At 41.4% G+C, this 19,867-nt stretch overlaps 1 protein-coding gene across 18 annotated transcripts in view; it reads right to left on the reverse strand.

Moving 5' to 3' along the window:
• Positions 1–19,867, reverse strand: part of plecb (plectin b) — a 128,079-nt gene that overhangs the window by 831 nt on the left and 107,381 nt on the right. For 11 of the 18 annotated variants that reach the window (XM_051407572.1, XM_051407573.1, XM_051407579.1 and 8 more), the window contains 17 exons: positions 19,739–19,834; positions 19,493–19,618; positions 19,228–19,380; positions 18,952–19,106; positions 18,469–18,595; positions 17,918–18,101; positions 17,778–17,801; positions 16,876–17,033; positions 15,955–16,133; positions 15,722–15,860; positions 15,187–15,543; positions 15,013–15,096; positions 14,792–14,896; positions 14,552–14,650; positions 9,228–12,572; positions 451–7,551; positions 137–238 (listed from right to left, as the gene is read on the reverse strand). In XM_051407572.1, coding sequence (XP_051263532.1) covers positions 1,399–7,551; positions 9,228–12,572; positions 14,552–14,650; positions 14,792–14,896; positions 15,013–15,096; positions 15,187–15,543; positions 15,722–15,860; positions 15,955–16,133; positions 16,876–17,033; positions 17,778–17,801; positions 17,918–18,101; positions 18,469–18,595; positions 18,952–19,106; positions 19,228–19,380; positions 19,493–19,618; positions 19,739–19,834 — 11,484 coding nt within the window. In that variant the 3' untranslated portion in view covers positions 137–238; positions 451–1,398. The remainder of the gene's footprint in view (positions 1–136; positions 239–450; positions 7,552–9,227; positions 12,573–14,551; positions 14,651–14,791; positions 14,897–15,012; positions 15,097–15,186; positions 15,544–15,721; positions 15,861–15,954; positions 16,134–16,875; positions 17,034–17,777; positions 17,802–17,917; positions 18,102–18,468; positions 18,596–18,951; positions 19,107–19,227; positions 19,381–19,492; positions 19,619–19,738; positions 19,835–19,867) is intronic. The other 7 variants (XM_051407585.1, XM_051407571.1, XM_051407570.1 and 4 more) reach the window with 3 other exon arrangements.

The following is a 19,867-nucleotide window of genomic DNA, read 5'->3' on the forward strand; positions in this document are numbered from 1 at the left end:
AATCAAAGTAAACCAAACCATACAGCAAGCAAAAACAGAAATTAAATTAAAATTGCAAAACAAATCTTGATGAAACAAAATCTTTTTGCAAATGGATTAAAAATGGTATGTTTTCATATTTGTTTATATGCTGTACCTGTGTAACTGTGTGGGGATGACATGGACTCACAAATCCATCCAAGTTGAGGGGATCGTATGCTCCAGTGCTCATATGCTGGATTCTGAGGAACTGAGGCAGCTGTCAAACACAACAGGATGAAAAAAAAGACAGTAATGAGAATTCTGAATAGAAATAGTTCATATAGTTGATATCACCATGACAGTATGCATGATAGGGAAAAATGGCATAAACAAATGGCATAATCTAGGCTCTGAGATGTGGTCAAAATCAACTGGACAAAACAAAATAAACAAAGGGAAAACAAACGTAAGAAAACTCATTCAACTTACAAGAACCAAAATAACAGGAGGCAGATCTGTATGGGAGAGCAGGGTCAAGTCTGACATCATCTTGGGATTTACCAGGAACACTTGATTGATGGTGAATATAAAGAATCCAAAACTTGGAGTGTGTAAAACAATGGTGCAATGAAGTCAAAGGATGCAAAAATCCACAGAATATAAATGAGTAATGACAGATGTGAAACTGGTTTTCCGAACAGTCTGAATTATTTTAATTCTGGCACTTTTTTCTCAGTGTTGTATTCTTGTTGTGTCTTATTTTGTAGTGTCTCGTTGATGTATTCTTACTGGGTATAGTTAGGCAACATTTAACATGAAAACATTAACACAAAATCTGTCCATTCTCTATACAAACATTCAGAGATTTGAAGGCATCACTGTATTATAGCATCTGTTAAAAAACATTAGAACTAATTTGACATACAGTATCTCATTAAGTAGAACTGTCGAAAAAGATAAAAAATAGACAAATATTCTTGAATTTCAAAAGAAACAAGGAATACTGGAAAAATATTTCTGTTTGACGTACATACAGTATATATTAGTTTCAGAAAGCACAAGTATACAACTTTTTAACAGGTGTAAGATGAAAACTATAAAGTCACTTAAAAAACAGCAGAAATGTCATGCTTTGCTTTGAAAAATATAAACTGACTTGGTAATCAGTGCTAAAGAAAAAGAATATCTAGCAATGCTTGGTTATGTCTCAATATATGAGGCACATGTTTAGACATCTGTTATTATTGAAAACAAAATCCATAGCCTAATCAACATTTTGTGACCATTCTTGTAATGTGACCATATGCTTGGCAGAATAAATAAATTATATTTTCTTTGTTACTGTAACCTTTTTTTTTTCCTGTGAGAAATGCAACTGTAAAGTGCATTAGTATTGTTGGTTCTTAGTCACAAGTTGTTAGGGAGAGAACTAGCTAATCAGAATCTGCGGCTGTAGCCAGTTGAAGAGGATGTGAATGAGGATGAGGAGAAGTTCATGCTGAAGCCAGATCCAGCGTCAATGCTGCCTCTCCTGGAGCCTGTTCGGGATCCTGTCCTTGAGCCAGTCCGGGAGCCATAGGCAGATCCTGGGCCACTGACATTGTATGGACTGTAGAGGCCTTTGCTGGACTGAGAGGAGGCCTCCAAAAGCCTTAGGCTAGTTCCTTCCTCTACCATGCTTTTGTCCATGGCATCTTTGAAGGAGATCTTCAGTTTGGTTTTTGGACATGTTATATATTTAGAATAAGCATTGACATCTCTCAGTTTCTGGGCAGTGCGGGCATCGATGTTGCCCTTCTTGATGGATTCATCTAGTGCCACTCTGCCTTCAACATCAGGTTCAATAAGTCCACCAGTCAAATACTGGACCTCAAGGAAACGCTGTCCAGCCTCATAATACAGCCAGCCCTTCTTCAGAGCCTGGGAGGCAGACATCTTCACTTTAGTTCTGGGGTCTTCAAATCCACTGAATGCTTTTTGAGCCAGGTTGAGGCGATCAACCATGATTTTGTCTACAAGGCCTTTTTCTGTAGCATCAGTGACTGAGAATCTCTCTCCAGTTGTGGGGTCAATTATTCCTCCTGTGCAAGCTTGGGCCTCCAACAATCTTTGTCCTGTGATGTTGTCTACCAGGTTTCTATGAATGGCCTCAGTGATAGACACTTTCTCCAGTGTGTCTATGTCTAAGATTCCAGCTATGGGGCCAGTCTCCTCTGATGGGTCATTCCATATGACTGCAGGTGTTTTAATGGAGGGAATGGGGCTCATAGGAGAGGAGTAGGTAGAACCAGTGGTGGAACCAAAGGAGGATGAGCGAGACCGGAAGCCTCCCATGTTTCCAGAAAGCATGTCAGCAAATTCTGTAATGGACAGGTTTCCAGCTCTATATGTATCAAGAGCATTCTGGTCAATGAGGCCACGAGAAAGAGCATCGTCAACATCATACTGTCTTCCTGACCTTCTGTCGATGATAACGGATTTGACAGTACCATCAGAGGAGGTCATTGTGATCTCTTCCCATTCACACTCCTGCTCAGCAAGCTCCAAGTAGGTTTGGTGGTCAATGAGCCCCTTCCTGTAGGCCTCGTAGACAGTCATTTCTTTGCCTGTCTCAGGGTCTACGATGACAACTCTGCGCTTACGAACTGAGGATTTGGAGGAGGTCTTCCTTTCTCTCTTCTTTTCTTTCAGTAACAGGAGCACCAGGCCGGTGTCAGGGTCAGTGATGCACCTCTCCATGAGCCCGAGGTAGGTGAGGTTTTCCTCAGTGTTAGGATCAAAGAAGCCTTTGGTGTCATCAGATGGATCTGTCAGGATCTCATTCATTTCCTCATCGAAGAAGCCACGTTTGTAGGCCACCTCAACTGGCAGACGGTGACTTTCCTCTGGGTCAATGATTCCACCAGTGGCAATCTGGGCTTCCAGGAGACGGATGCCATGATCTTTCAGGATGAGCCCCTTTTTCATGGCCTGGAACAGGGAGATAGTTTTGCCTGAATAAGGATCTCTATATCCTGTCACTGCACGCTCAGCAGAGAGCAGCTTGTCTTTGAATTCAGGTCCAACAATTCCCATTCTCACTGCTTCATTGACAGTCAGTTTGAGGTTTTTGATTGGATCAATGACATACCCTGTGGATGCCTGGGCCTCAAGGAGTTCAAATGCAGTGCCTGGCCTAATCATGTTCTTCTTCATGGCCTGGTAAATTGATAGACGCTCCTTTGTGGATTCTAAAAATACACCAGCAATACAGCTTGTGCCCTCCAGGTACCTTGATAGTCTATCACTAACCTCCTCCACTGTAATAAGACCTTCATTCAGTTCAGTGACAGTCTGCTGGTCGATAATTTGTGAACGGAGCAACTCTTCCATTGTGATCTGTTTCCTCAGACCCTTGAACATCAGCCTCTTGTCACCCAGGGAGAGTAGGCGTAAGCCACCATCTAACTTGCATCTCTTGAGCAGCTGTGCATATGACAGGCTCTCTTCAGTGACAGGGTCAACAAATCCTTTAACACTGTCAGTCAGCCTTTCATTGGTTTCCTTGTTGATGTAACCTCTTTGCATGGCAATGTCTGCTGGCAGGTGGAACTGGAACTCAGGATCAATAATACCACCTGTGGCAGTTTGTGCCTCTAACATCTTCAGAGCATAATCCTCTGGAACAAGATCCTTTTTCATGGCCTGGAAAAGAGATATAATTTTACCACTGTATGGATCTTTGTATCCTGTGACTGCTCTCTCAGCTGAAAGAAGCTTATCATGGATTTCAGGACCGACAACACCCTTACGAACCGCTTCGTCAACCGTGAGTGTTTCATTTTTAACTGGATCAACAATGAATCCTGTAGCAGCTTGTGCTTCTAGGAGACTGAGGGCTACTTCTGGTTTAATGAAACCTCTCTTCATTCCTTGATATATGCTGATCTTGGAGCTTGAGTCAGTTGTGATCCCAGCAACACAGCCTGTGCCATAGAGATACTGTTTCACACTGGTCAACTCCATTATGTCACGGATGTCCCTCTTGCCCTGTTTAAGGAGGTTGTAGGTCTCCAAGTCAATGATGCGGGCGTTGTAGAGCTCCTCAATAGTTATCCTTCTCCTTATAGTCATATATGACAGTGGATCATTTCTGATGATCTCTCTCTGCTCCATGATCTCAATAATAATGATGATCATCCGTTCTTTGGTGATATTACCAGAGCGATATTCATCCATGAGCTTCTGCCTCTCCTGCTCTGGAAGCAAATTTGAGTTCATGATATCCCAGAGGTTCATTGATTTATTAGCAAGGCCCTCAATTGGAATGTCAATTTGGGTGTTGGTCAGATCACTCTGTGTTTGTTCCTCTGTGTAGAGGTATGTCTTCTCCACAACAGTTGGAGACTGAGGCTTAGAGAGTGGGAGGATGTACAGGCCTGTCTCTGGATCTCTTTGGCACTTGTTTTTAAGCTGACTGTAGGTAACACTCTCATCAGTTTCTGGATCTGAGAAAGCCTTGTTATCATCAGATGGTTCAGATAGCGCCTTGGCAGTTTCTTTGCTGAAAATGTTCTTCTGATATGCAACATCAGCTGGGACACGGTGGCTGTTGACAGGGTCAATGATTCCTCCACTAACCATCTGTGCGTCTAACAGTGGCATGGCATGCTCTTTCAAGATGAGATCTTTTTGCATTGCTTCAAAGAGGGAGATTTTGTTGCCTGTGAATGGATCTTTATAACCAGTGACAGCTTTTTCTGCAGAGAGGAGTTTTTCATGGAGCTCTGGACCGACAAGGCCTAACTTCACTGCCTCATCTACTGACACACACTGGTTCTTCACTGGATCTACAATGAACCCAGTGGCAGCCTGGGCCTCAAGAAGTGAAAGACCTGTGTTGTGTCTAAGGAGCTTTTTCTTCATAGCCTGATAGATGCTTATTGTCTCTTTTGTTGGCCCCAGACAGATACCAGCGATGCTATCAGAGCCCTGGAGGTATTTATTGACATTGGGATCCTGACTGACTTGTTTGGGTGTTGTTTTTCCTTTTTGAAGAAGGTCAAAGGTTGGTTTGTCAATGATTTTGGAATCATACAGAGAACCTGCTGGGACAGGAGCTCTGAGTCCCTTGAAGCTAGACTGCTCTTGCTTCTTGGCCTCTTTCTCGTCTACAATTGTGATAACAATCTTGATTATCTTTTCAATTGTAACCTTTCCTGACCTAAACTGTCTGAGCAGGTCAAACCTTTGTTCCTCAGTGAGATATTCAGAGTTGATGATTTCCCAGATGGTCATCTTTCTGCCCTTAAATGGCCCAGATTCAAGCTCCACAGTTGCCTGAGTCATAGCCTCTTTTGTCTGGACTTCAGTGTACGTAAGTTCCTCCTTTGCATTGATTGCTTCATCAGAAAGAGGCAAAAGTGGAAGACCAGTTTTCTTGTCAGTGACACATCTCTTGAAGAGCTGTGAGTATGTGACAGTTTCTTTTGTATTGGGGTCAAAGAAGCATTTAGTTTCATCAGTGGGACTGCTAAGAATCTGTTTCATTTCATCATCAAAATAATTTCTTTTGCAGGCCACATCATGAGGAATGTGATGGCTCTTTACTGGATCAATAATACCACCAGTAGTCATTTGGGCATCAAGCAGTCGAATCCCTTGTTCTTTAGGTATGAGATCTTTTTTCATCGCCTGGAACAGAGATACAGTCTTTCCAGTGTAAGGATCTTTGTAACCTGTAACAGCTCGCTCTGCAGACAGGAGTTTTTCATGTAGCTCAGGACCAACAACGCCTGCTTTGACAGCTTCATCAACAGTGTACTTCTGATTATGAACAGGGTCAACCACAAAGCCTGTTCCTGCTTGGGCTTCAAGCATATTCAAAGCAGGCCCTGCCCTCATCATGTCTTTCTTCATAGCTTGATAGAAGGACATTGTCTCCTTGGATGAGTCAATAACTACACCTGCAATGCAGTTTGTACCCTTCAGTGCTTTGTGGACAGGCTCCATTTCAGACACCTCTTTGACTGTTTTATTGCCCTTGTGCAATTTGTTGTAAAGGTCTTTATCAATGATTTTGGATTCCAGGAGCTCAGTGGCAGGGACAGGTGCTCTCAGACCATCAAAGGTAATTTCCTTCTTCTTCTCTTTCTCCTCTGCCACAGTAATCACAATCTTAATGATTTTTTCAATTGTGATTTTGCCTGTCTTGTACTGACGCAGAAGGTCCTTCTTCTGGTCCTCAGTGAAGTACTCAGAATTGATTATTTCCCAAATGGTGACAGTCTTTCCCTTGAATCTTCCAAATGGCACAGACACAGTTGTTTTGCTGAACACATCCTTGGTCTCCTCCTCTGTGTATATACTTGAGCACTGTGCAGCTTTGTCTGTGATTGGCAGGAGTAGCAGACCATTGTCAGAGTCAGTTGTGCATCTCGCCATTAGCTCAGAATATGTCAAAGGCTCCTGAGTGCTGGGGTCAAAGTATCCCTTTGTGTCATCTGAGGGGTTCTCCATAATCTTGTTCATCTCAACATCATATTGTCCCTGTTTACAGGCTATTTCATTGGGTACACGGTGACTATTGATAGGGTCAATGATGCCACCTGTTGCATGCTGAGCCTCAAGGACTCTGATTGCGTGATCATGTTCTATTAGACCCTTCTTCATAGCTTCAAAGACAGAGATCTTCCCACCAGTGTATGGATCCTTGTAGCCAACAACTGCTCTCTCAGCTGAAAGCATTTTGTTGTGCAGTTCAGGACCAATCAACCCTTCCTTGACAGCCTCATTAACAGAAAGTTTCTGGTTCTTAATAGGGTCTAACATGTAACCTGTGGCTGCCTGGGCTTCAAGAAGGATTAGGGCTGTGCCTGGAGTAATTTTCTTGTCTTTTGATGCTTGATAGATTGACATTTTTTGATTAGATGGTGTCAAAACACCAGCAATGCTGTTCTTTCCTTTGAGAGTTCTTTTTAGATTTTCAGTCTCACTAAGCTCTTGCACAGTAGTTTTGCCATTTTTCAGCTTGTCAAACTCCTTCTTAGGTAAAAGACCAAGGTCGTGAAGTCTGCTTGCAGGTACCTTCTCCCGGATGCCATCAAAAGACAAGGGATCTGGTTTCTTCTCTACACTGTCTACCACATCACCGGCATTTTGGCCATTGTAAACTCCCTTTGTTGTCTTGACCATTGTTACATGGATGAGCTCTTTGTCTGGCTGTGCTTCTTCAAGCTGTTGCAGTTTCTCACGCAATTTCTGGTTCTCTTCTGCAAGAATCCTTTCCTGCTCTAGTCTCTTTTTTTCCAGTTCCTTCATTTCTTTTTGCTTGTTCTCCATCTCTTTTTCAGCCTCCTTTTGTTTGCTGAGGGCTGCATCCATGGTAGCCTGAAGTTTCTTCTTCTCATCCTCCATCTGCTGTCTCTGGCGCTCTTGTTCATCTTTGAGAGCTTTGGCCTTTTTGACTTCCTCTTCAAACTGGCTCTCAAGCCTTTTTTTCTCATCTTCAATTAGCTTCTCCTTTTTCAACAGCATCTCCTTTTCTGTTAGGAATGTCTGCTGGAGCACTGTCTTCTCATGTTCAATTTGTTTCTGCTGTGCATCAGCCATCTAATAGAAAAATAAAATAAAAAACAGAAATTACAATAGGTACATAGGTGAGGCATATATATTCTTTACATATTTTGCTTATGTAACAATGTTATGTTTTGAATTTAAATTGTTTATTTTGTTTCATTTGTAATGGCTACAATTTGTACAATGCACTATGCTTATGCATACTGTATGGAGATAAAATCAATCCCTTGATTGGGAAGTTATATGTGTGGTTTTCTGCTGTTTTTTGAGAGGATGATAGTTCAGAATTGATTTCTTTCAAATAAATGTAGTCTTTCCCGAGCATCCTTGTTTCAGTTTTCAGGATAAACAAATCCTTGTATTGGTTGTTCTGGAATTTGCTAAGAAATAAAAAAAATGGACTTGAATACACTGTCAAGTGTGTTGATAACTGCACAAATTTACATTTTTGCCTACAAGAATTTGACAGAATATTGTCTGCAAGGGTACCATTACCACCTTTTTGGAGTGACGATCACTTAATAATACGTTAATAATATATACAAATATGTAAACATATGTGTAATGGTACACACAATTCAACTCTTCACTCTAAAAAAATATTGATTACAAAAGTTATATTTTGTAATCAAGAGGTCACACTGGACTGAAATAAAATTAAGAGGACCTTGGACATTTTAGTTAAGAAAAATCAATGACATCCTCAGATCTGTATGATAAACAATTTGCATGGACTATTGGAAGGTACCTTCACACACAGTTAAACATTATAAGAGTACTCTACTCTTTTTCAACTTTCACCTGTGTATTTTAATAATATTCTAATAGAATAATCATACCAACAATGCTCCCATTCAGTGCATAGTATATACTATAGCAAACCTAGGAGTGGGGGTTGTGGGTGAAGCCAACATACACTTGTCAGCAAGGAATTATGGGCTCTTGCATGCATTTTGTGTCAGTTGACGAATGCTATTGCATGTCATGGTCATGTCAGATGGAGGGTAGGCAGGCTTAATAGATATAGTCACATCTCTGGCTAATGTTTTAGCATGTTAATGTTGGTGGAGTTGTGCTTGCCTGACACATACTACTACGAATACTCTGCTGGGGTGGAGGCATATTTGGTGCAGGTGTCTGCATCTCTTGACACAGGATTCATAATGGATATTAGGCATTGTTAAAAATGTGAGATTGACTACATTATGTATTTCTTCTTGGCTGCCTATTGGTATGTTTGGATGTTGTTTTTATTCGGCAAATACAAGTAACATTCAAGGTTTGGCACACATTTTCTGAGAGGTTAGGGCTTCTGATAAATTGGTGGGTGCACATACTACAATACTAGGCTATCCCTATAACTGTTGACCCAAGTGGAACTTTTTGACTAAATTGCTAATGGAATATCATAGTTTAATCATTTCAAATGATGCACTTCTAATTACTTTGAGTTGCAACTGAATTTCAAAACTAAAAGAAATATGAATGTCATAAAAATGAAGACACATTCCAGGATATGAGGGGACATTCAGGATGTGAATTGCATGAGCACAGTGCACTGTAAAAAAATATAATTAAAATTAAAGATATGGTTTCATGATTAGTATAGTCAAAGAAAGGAATAGAGGAAATTTAAGAAAGTGTGTTAGTTTTCAGATAGAGTTAACAATGACATAAGCTGCTCTGTTATGCCATTTTTGACACAATACCTCTTTAGACTTATTTTGAAGTTCTTCAGCCTCCATTTTCAGTCTAGCCTTCTCCTTCTCTAGGTCTGCGATAGCTTTGCGTAAATCGTCAGCCTCTTTGCTGGTATTTTGTCTTGCATGTTCCACCTTGGTCATTTTTTCTGTGGTGGCTATTTCAGTTTCGTGAAGGCGGGATGCAATCGTATCAGCTTGTTTCTTGAATTCTTTAGCCTGTTCTTCAGCTTTAGCCTGGGCTTCACTGAGCTGAGAAACCTGAAGTTTGAGTCTTTCGGCTTCAGCTATGATCTCTAATTGCCTCTTCCTCTCTGCTTCAAGTGACTTCTGATACTCCTCTGTTTCCTCGTCCAGACGCTGTTGCATTAGTTGTTTATCCTCCAGCAGCTTTTGTGCCTGCTCCTGAGCCAAGTCCTTCTGTCTTTGGAGCATCTCTGCCTCAGCTCTAAATCTAGATGCCTCTTGTATGGCTTGCATTTTCTCTTTAAGCATTTTATCTGCAAGAGCTCGTTGCTGACTGAGGTCTTCTTCTGCAACCTGTCTCAAGCGTGCAGCCTCTTGGGCTTCTATACTAAGTCTAGCAGCATCCTCTGCAAGCTTTTTCATATTGTCAGCCTCCTTGGCAAGGAATTTTTGTGTGTTATCTTTGTCTTTCTTGATGAGGCGTTGATTTTCCTCCTCAATTCTAATTTTCAGTTTGAGTAGTTCCTCCATCTGAACCTTGACTTTGAACAGCTCCTCCTCCACTTGGGCCCTTTGTTTGACAGCATCATCAACCTCATCCTTCAAGCGCTGCAGCTCTTCATCAAGGACATATTTCTGTTTATCAGTTTCATCAAGCTTAAGCTTAACCTTTGTGAGCTCTTGCTCCACTTGGAACTTCTGTTTTAATGTTTGCTCTGCCAGTTTTTTGTGCTTTGCCATTTCAGCATCAGCCTGTTGCTTCTGCTTGAGTGCTGCAGTTTCGGCTTGTGCTCGTTTAGCAGCTTCAAATTCAGCCTCTTTCCTCAACCTCTCAGCATCCTCCTGAGCTTTGGCTTGGTTTGCAGCTTCTTGCTCAGCAGCTGCCTTTTGTCGTTCTGCTTCCTCTGCTTGTTGACGAAGGAGAGCTGCCTCCCTTTCTGCTTTCTCCCTAGCAGCCTCTGCCTCTTTGGCAAGCTTCTTGGCTTTCTCATACTCTTCCTTGAGCTTCTTCTGCATCATAGTATCTTCCTTCTGTTGAGCAAGAACACTTTGGACTTGCTGCTCAGCTGCATTGCATTTCAGGGCTGCTTGTTGGGCTACAACAATCTGTATTTCTGCTTCTTTGTCTGCCTCCTCTTTCTGCTTTTTGGCTTCTTCTGCTTTCTTTTTCAGACGATCAAGCTCGTCTTGGGCTGCCTTGCGTTGCCTGGCTGCCTCTTGCTCTGCAGCAGTGATCTTCTTAACCTTTTCCTCGGCCTCCCTCCTTCTCTTTTCTTCCTCAAGGGCAAGCATCCTTAGTTTCTCTGCCTCCTCCTCAGCTCTTTGTTTGCTTTGTTGAGTTTCCTCTGCAATGTTTTTCAGTTTGTTTAGTTCTAGCTCCAGATCAAGTTTACCAGAGGAAGCCTTTTCAAAGTTGAGCTTAAGAATTCTGATTTCTTCTTCAACAACTCGCCTCTGTTTGAGAGTTTCATCCACTATTGCCTTTTGTCTTTCCATTTCAGCTTCAGAGGACTTTTTGAGTTGGATTATCTTTTGATCAATCTCTTGCTTATGTTGGTTGGCCTGGTCTTCAAGAGCTTTTCTTTGGTAAGTCTCATCCTCAGCTTGACGCCGGAGTCTCTCGTTTTCTGCCTCCTTCTCTTTCAGGGCAATTTCAGCCTCTGTTTTTAAACGAGTGGCATCGCTGATTGCAGCCAGCTTCTCTTTGAGAATCCTTTCAGCCTCTGCTCTCTGACGAGCTGCCTCTTCCTCAGCAACTTGCCTCTGATGCTTGGCCTCCTCTGCTATGGTTCTAAGCTTGCTTGCTTCCTCAGCCAGGTCCCTCATCTTGGCAGCTTCAGCCTCAAGAAGTTGTTTGCTCTTCTCTGTGTTGGACATGGTCTCCTTTTCTGCCTTGGACTTAAGCTGACTAAGTAATTCCATTTCACTCCTCACTTTGGCCAATTCATCCTCCAGCTGTTTCCTTTGTTGTTGAGCTGCGACGACTTCATTCTTCAGGCGGTAAAGTTCTTCTTCAAGGAGAGATCTCTGCTGTTCTGCGTTGTCAAAGTCTGCCCTAAGTCGAATCAACTCCTGTTCTGCAGTGAGCTTCTGCTGAGCTGTGCTCTCAGCTACCTTCCTCTGCCTCTCAAGTTCTTTCTCTGCCATTTCTTTCTGCTTGTGGGCTGACTCTTCAGCCTTGGCTCTCTTTTTAGCCTCACGCTCAGCCTCCTCCTTTTGTTTCTCAGCGTCTTCTTGAGCAAGGCTCTTTTTGTGAGCTTCTTCCTCAGCCTGGAGTCTTAGACGAAGGGCCTCGTTAGCTTTTTGCCTCCATTTCTCAAGCTCCCTTTCTGCCTCTTCTCTCGCATTTTCTGCATCCTCTTGTTGTTTCTTGAGATATGTTGCTTCTTGTTGCAGCTGAAGAACAGCACCATGCTCTTGTTTGAGTGATTCTTCCAACTTTGAGGTCTTTTCCACAAAGGACATGTGTTTGCTCTGGAGTTCAGCCGCGGCACTCTTCTGAGCTGCCACATGAGCAACCTGGATTTGTCTCTCCTTTTCTTGCTCTGCTTGCTTCACTTGCCTTTCAGCCTCCTCTGCCTGCCTCTTGAGGTTTTCCAGGTCTTCCAGAGCTTTTTGCTTTTGCCTGGCAGCTTCCTTCTCTGCCTCGGCTTTGCGTTTGAGTTCTTCCTCTGCCATGCGCTTCTTCTGGGTCTCTTCATTGACTTGTTTGCGGAGCTTCTCAGCTTCTTCCTGGGCAGCCTTTCTGAGTTTCTCAGCTTCAGCTGCTCTTTCACGAAGCTGCTTCAGCTCAGATTCTGCGGTAGACTTTTGTTGAACTGTTGTGTCAAGTTGGATCCTGATGAGGCGGATTTCCTCCTCAATCTTGACCCTGCTCTGCAGTGCCTCATCCACCAGTTGACCTTTGTCCTTGATTTGTTGCTCTGAGAGGTTTTTGAGCTCTTGCAGTTCCAGCTGGACATTGTGCTTTTGCTTTTCTGCATCTACAGCAGCAATTTCTCTCCTGCTTACTTCTTCCTGCATTTTGAGCTTCAGCTCTTGAGCCTCTTTCTCAGCTTTGGCAATGGCCTTTGCATGAGCTTCAGCTAACTGCTTCTGTTTGTCTAACTCAGCCTGCATCTTGGCCATTTTTTTCTGCTCTTCCGCTTTGAGTTTCTCTGCAGCTTTCTGCATTAGTGGAAGCAAATGGTAAAGAAAGGATTACAATCAAGCATGACATGTTAAAAGGTAACACTTTACATTAACCAGCTCGAAACAGTGTGGATTAAATTTGTAATTACTGTAGTAATCACAGCCCAATCACACTGGAATAAGAGCAAGGTAATGTACTGTATTACCCAGGCAATGTTAATGTTAAAGTTAGCTCAAAGATCAAGTCAAAGATCAATCACTAGATGCAAATTAGATGCACATTCATCAAAGTGATGTTAAATTCACGATGCAATTAAAATAATTCATGACAAAGGAAAAAATGGATGATAAGAATTAATGAATTAATGTATGGAAACAAAATAGCACTTCACAACACAGCAAGAAAATCATATGGCATGCAACTGTAGCTGTAGCACTAACTTTCAAAAACTGCATTAATTAATTTAATTTCCAATATAATATAGTCCACTAGACCAAGTCCAGCAATCTAGCATTCAATTCTTATCAAGTTTAAATATTTATTAAGTTTGTTGCATACGTTTTTATTTCATAATTATTATTCAAATATTGATTTGTTTAATGTAAATTTGTGTTCAGTAGGCAGTTGTTTAAGGTGGATTTCTGTTGAACTGTTTTAAATGGCTATATCTATCTTATTTTTATGTATATTGTCAGTATGAGTGTAGGAGCATTTGTTGATAAATATAAAAATATATAAAATATAAAAATATAATCTAACCATGTTACTCTATTATTCACACCATTCACTTAGACTGGTATTTATCTTATCCCATGCACTGGGGGTTCTTTAAATCACTATTTGCCACAAAATGGAATGGAAAAGAAAAGCAAGGTCAAGGATAGGAGGTTCAGATGATGTCACTGCACTGTAAATTAAACAGTAATAAACCAGTTTATGACTCTAGGAAGAGTAAGAAGCACTGTAAAGTAGGTTAAAAAGAATACTGAGTACACAGTGTAAAAGTAAGGATTAAGGATAGCGACGAAACTGTGGATAGTTGCTGTAATTTAATAAAAAGGCTGCAGTGAAAGCAAGAAAAAATATACGCCATTGAAAGCCGAAATGCAGTTTGAGAGAGAGTGACAGTTGTTAGGATGACAGAGGGAATGGAGATTATACAGTAGAGTAGGTACTCAAAACACTGAATAATTTACCTCTTTAATGCTCAAACAAGTTAAGCATTCATCATGGCAAAGCACTGGCAAGCAGTTAAGAGAAGCAAAGAAACAAACAAAACATTAGGGTTAGAAAATAATGCGAAACTTTAAACTTGTGTTAATCTGGAAAAAGGAGAGCTCAAGACCATGATAACTGGGCTCAACCATAGAGTCTTAACTTTGATTATAACTTTGGGAAAAAAACAAGTGGCAAGAGAGATAAGAAAGAAAAGGAAAATCGTAGTGAAAGAAAGAACCCCTCACTCTAAATCTACAATGGCGCAATACACACAATGAATGGAGATGGAGTAACTAATACAAGCACACAGTGTACTGTATTTATTCAGTCTAGTTTTAGACTGACATTGAGAATTATGGTCTCAGTGAAGCTTCCAAATAAATAATCTATTTAAATACTGATATTCACTTTAATGTAAACACACTCAAACCTCATGCATCAACTCATTTGTTTGTTATATTTGTGTTTTTTTTCAAATTTTCATTAATACTCCTGAGAACATATAATATGCTCCAAAAAATCTGTACTTCTCTAGCTAAAACTGTATCAGCTACAGCATGCCAATGTTTCATGCGTTCCGCAAAGGAACTATTTGTCACCCGTACATTAATGTAATGTGTGTGTGTGTGTGTGTGTGTGTGTGTGTGTGTGTGTGTGTGACACACAGAGAATAGTGGGTGCAAGCATGCGCTTTGGTGATCGGCAGATAATTGTTTGTTGTTTGGTTCATTATTTGGTTGGTTAGGTTAATGTTAGAATTTAGTTTGTTTGGGATCCTCAGCCAGTTGTCACGCACCTCCTCGTCCTCCAAGCGGCGCTGTGAGTCAGTGATGAACTTGATGTACTGACTAGTCAGAGTCATCAGCTCACTGTATCGGGTCCTCAGTGTTACATACTGATACGGGGGAAACAAACAACACTTAGAAATATGTCATTTTCAACTTCATGCATATGCCTTTTACAGTGAATTCAATTAATGGCGAAGTTCTCCATCAAAACATTCAGTTTTGTCCAGCGTGGGTTATAAGAAACATACCTCCTGAATAATGTTGTCAGAAGCAGAGTCCAGTTTGGTTTTCTTCATGGGAGAAGCAAGAGGCTCTACCTGAGCTTTGTAGGCAACCAACTGGAGTTCATAGTCCTATTTGAAAAAAAGTCATTCTCCATACATCAGTTATGCTTCAGATACTTTCTCTGAATGCTCCGTATTACAATATTAACAATGATTAATGAAAACTCGTGTTGTTTATTGCTCACCTTGATAGTATCAATGTATGCTTTAGCATATTTTTGACACTCATCAACTTTGTCCTTGTTATTCTCAATCTCCTCCAGCAGTTTCTGTATTGAAAAAGAGTTTAAATTAAGAGTTGAGTGTTGACTATTTACATGTGAAAGAATGGTAATAATATCAAGCAGTACACAATATACCTTCTCCTGGGCCAGCTGTTCTTTCAGAGTCTTGGTGTCAGTGATGGGCACAGCCTGGATCTTTTCCTGCCTCTGCTTGGCGTCAGCAATCCAGTGGATCAGCCAGTCGTAGCTCTCACGATAGTAGCCTAGCTGGCGGCCAAGCTGCTCTAGCTCTCTTTGGCGAATGTCTATCTGTGTGAACACGGCCTTCCAGCGATCCTGGAGGCTAGACTGGAGCTGGCGGTAGTGGTCCAGCTCTGCATCACGCTCGCTGTGCACACGGGACATCTTATCGCTTACTGTACAGGCCTTCTTCATCTCTTCTTCCAGAGAATCAAAAACTGGCTGATCGCCCTCAGCCTCTCCTCGCATTTTCTGCAAAAGAGGAAAGGCAAGTCAGCAGTGGGAAAACCAGGTCATAATTGAACTTTATGCGAACAGTTAGGGAGACTTAGTAAGGGTCAATTAGCAGACAATTTTTTTTTTATGCAAATAAATAATCTTTTGAGAAAGTTCTCTTCTAACAGATGCACAAGAACCATATGCTGTTTACCTTAAGCGTTGTTCTGTAAGTCTCTACTTCCTTGACATCACTGGGCACAGTGTGAACCTCACGCAGATAGTCCTCATACTGCTTAAGAACTCCCTCAGCACCCTGTGAATTGCGGATGACCATTTCCACAGTCTTCAGCCTGGGATAAGAAACAAGAATTAAATAAATTACCATTGCCTTAAGAAACAGTGCATTCTCTCTTAACTCTCAAGAGCATGTGGCCAGGGACTCACTTGTCAAGATAAACGGAGGAGAGCATGTGGGCATGATCCATCTTCTGCACAGTGAGCTCAAGCTCTGAGCGCAGGACAGGAGCAGAGGCAGACTGCTGAGGAGAAGCCAGGACCTCTTGTGTCTTTACAGACACCTTATTTAGGTCCTTCTTGAGGCCTTCAAGCTCAGCATGGACTTTCTGTACAACAGAAGAAGGCAACAAGGTTCAGCACAATGAAAAGAGCCTAAACTTGACTGAGGTTACGATCAACTGAGAGAGACATGTCATTTTATTCCGCTTTCCAGCTATTTACCAGTGCACTAACTGTTCTTACTCTCCACCAAACTGCATGAATTCTGGTACAATTTAATTCAACTGTGTTAAGCCATTTCATTCAATAACAGAATAATCAAATTATTTAATTTTAAATTCCTCTCTCTTTTCTTAACCCCATTTTCTCTTTTCATCTTTTCATTCTCTGCTGAGTGAATAATTTGGCCTCTGGGTCTAGCAGCCTGCTAGGAACCATGTTTGTCCTTCTAAAATGTTGAATCATAATTGAATAATAAGCTGAGGCTGTTACATGTACAGACAATGCCATGAGGGTCATTAAATAAAAACACTACAGACACATAGACAATGAACACATTATGCAATGGCAATATGCAGAGCATTTTTTTTTATTTCTCTACATGAAGACACATTTCCTTTTGCAAACTATATTTACGTTTTTACTTCATCCTTGCAGGAAAGCTGACAGGAATACAAGAAATGCTAATGTCATTCAGCCCATGAGATAATACTCCAGGATATCTAGCAGATTCAAGCCTAGCGGCACACAATGTAAGAGCTGATAGTAGCAAGTCCCCTAATGTTTAATTCATACGGTAATGATGTTTTGATGTCACATGATATTTTAACACATTGCAGAGCACAGTACCTTCTGCTCTGTTGTCTTCTGAACACATTCTTTCAGAGGTTCCTTCTGCATAGGTCTGCGAATGCGAGCCACAGTCCCAGCTTCACAGTCCTCTATACGCAGACGCAGGTCCTTGATCTCAGAGATGTAGTTCTTACACAGAGACTCATCCTGCAGACCTGTGTAGCAGCAATCGCATTAGTTTAGTATGAGAGTATTAACAGTTATTTGGGTTGTGAAAAAAAATAAAAATTGATGCACAAAGAATAGAAATACTGAATAGACTATGCCATGTTTTCACATTCTCTAATAATGTTTATTTGCAACATCTACCACATATTTGCAGTGCACTTAAAGCAGCAACAAGGAACTTTTTTGTTTATTCTGGCAGCCCCTGTGGACCAAAGCAGGTAGTGTTTCCACCACCTCGTTTCATTGATTTCAAGGGGAATTTAAGATTAACTATATAGCTTCTCACTGATGCCTATGTAGGTCATATAGAGGCATCAATACATTTTGACAGTTTCATAACCAGTTAAAACATCCTTGTAGTAAGCACGGAAATTCATGCAGCTCTTCATGTGTTGTGTCACAAGCACACGTAGCTCTATATATACTACAGTCACAGCATACAGTATATAATAAGTATTTTCTACCTAGTAGTAGTAATCACACTCTTAGGTGATATAGCTGCATAACAAAAAGCATAACACTCTGCAGCTTAACCTGCAAAACATGGATTCTACTTTGAGCACAGCTGCAAAGAAGAAAAAGCAACTTAAAAAACCAAAGTAACATGCAGTCACTCAAAACTCTAACGGTTCTGGTTATTTTTCAACATCTCATCCAAGATTCAACGCTTAGAGGCGTGTACACACACTAGCTTGGTGAGCTGTAGCTTTGACTGGCTTGATATGACTCACCTTTGAGCCTAACAACCATTTGTCCTGAAAGGTGAATGACAATTATATACTGTAAAGTTGGTATACACTTATTCTATATTCCCTTTATAAATCCATCATTAATCAAAAGCTAGTTTGCTTTTTAGAGCAATAAATGTTACCTTTCTCCATTGAGCGAAGCAGGCTTTCGAAATGCTGGGTGGACTTGGTGTAGTCCTCCTCGATCTGCATGCGGTCGTCAGCGCCAAAGAGCTGCGAGTCCTGGCTGTCCCGCATGTAGTCCTGGTAGTGGAGCTCCAGGTTCCTCATCATCAGCCTATATTCCTCAGGCTTCATGGTCTTTAACTGCACAGGATAAGAAGGGGAGGAGGAGGAGGAAAAAGGAGGGGTTAAGGTGGAACTCCACTTCGTATACAGAAGAGGTTGTGGCTGTAATCTGATTTAATGGTGCTTTTTTGGGGTTTTTCATGGACTGAAATATACAGAATCATTAAAGCACAAACAAATCCTAAACGTTTCCCTCCTAATTTTATCAAGGCCTCTGCACTCTTTCCCATGCATGCAGTAATTGAATTTGATTCTGAACACTAAACATAATAAAGCTCTTTCCTACGTAGCCTGCTCTTAAAATAACAGACTTTAGGGGCCTTGTCTATCCTCGCCAAACCTCGACTATTTCTTTTAGCACCTATTAGCTAGTGTTAATGCTCACCATGGTGATGTTCCAGGAGCGTATCTGTGTGTAGTCTCTCATCAGGTACTGCCATGACAGCAAACTCTTCATGTCTATATGGAGCCTCTGCCACACAGTCACCATCTGCTGATGACCTGTATCCAGACTGGAGAAGCAGAGTAACGCACATAGTGCAAGAATTAAGACAGACAGTACTTCAGAGATTATATCTTGCACTTTATCGAATATTAAAGCCATTATTTATTTGTTGACAGAAACAGTGCAGAAAAATTACTTTCCAAGTTATCTGTAGCATTACATATTTCCTCCAAAAAATCAACCACATTTCCCATAAACCAGAGAATGTGGTTACCGCTTCACTGTAAATAACATCTGTAAATATCATCTTGTCAATAATTTGATGCATCAAGGTCTAATGGGATCAGTATTTCCTGCCCACAGTGAGGCCGAGAGGCTGTCACATACGTGACCCATTTTTTTTTTTTTTTACTTTGTTCTCACCTGGACACGCTGTCCATGGCCTCCTTGTTGACCGGAGGTACCATGAAGCAGACGGATGGCACCACCGCCTCATGTCCAGAGCGGTTCAAGACCTTCCACTTGAAGGGCTGAGAGTTGTTGAGGAGCGCACACTCATCTCCTTTATGGACAGTGATCTGAAAAGGGTCCATAAATAAAAGTTAAAGGGGGCGTGCTGAGGTTTTGTGACAAGTTCGACCACTCGACGCTGTGCAGTATTACAAATCACTATAAGCTGGTAAAGCAGCTAGTTCTAACCTCCTGTTGCTTGAAGTCACAGACGGCCTGAATGGGCAGTTTTCCTTTGACGGAGGTGGTGGGGTTGCGGGGTTTCAGCTGGATGACGGACTTGGCTCTCTTGTTCAGGCCAGTCACAAGGGTCTTGAATTCATTCAGCTGTTCTCTCTCCTCCTGTTAAAAAAAATAAACAAACAGGAATATTATAAAACTCCCAATATCTTAATGGTACACATTAAATAAAAGCAGTGCAACAATATTGCTTTTGAATCAAATAAGCACTTACCACAGCATCCTGCAGAAGGTCTTCCAGCCGCGTGGCTGTGGTGGAGCGATCACAGCTGTATTTCTTTTTCATGTTCTCTTGCATTTTCTTCATCTTGTCCTGAGCCTCTTTCACGTCGGCAAAAAACTGCAAGGAAATCATGGGGGACAAAATATGTGACTCTTTGCTCTATGAATATTGATGGGCCTCATGGAAGAGTTTTAGGAATTCCACAGATTCATTTTCATCAAGATCTCTGTCCCATACCTGGTAGTAGGCTGTGTTTTCTTTGAGATGAGCCTCAATACAGCAGCACAGCTGGAGGAGCCAGCTCCACTGAGTCTGCAGGGCAGCTGTGAAGGCCTGCAAGGGACCAAGAAGACACGATTACAGTGG

The sequence above is a fragment of the Dicentrarchus labrax genome, unplaced genomic scaffold, assembly GCF_905237075.1.
Source record: "Dicentrarchus labrax unplaced genomic scaffold, dlabrax2021, whole genome shotgun sequence".
NCBI classification, from domain to species: domain Eukaryota; kingdom Metazoa; phylum Chordata; class Actinopteri; family Moronidae; genus Dicentrarchus; species Dicentrarchus labrax.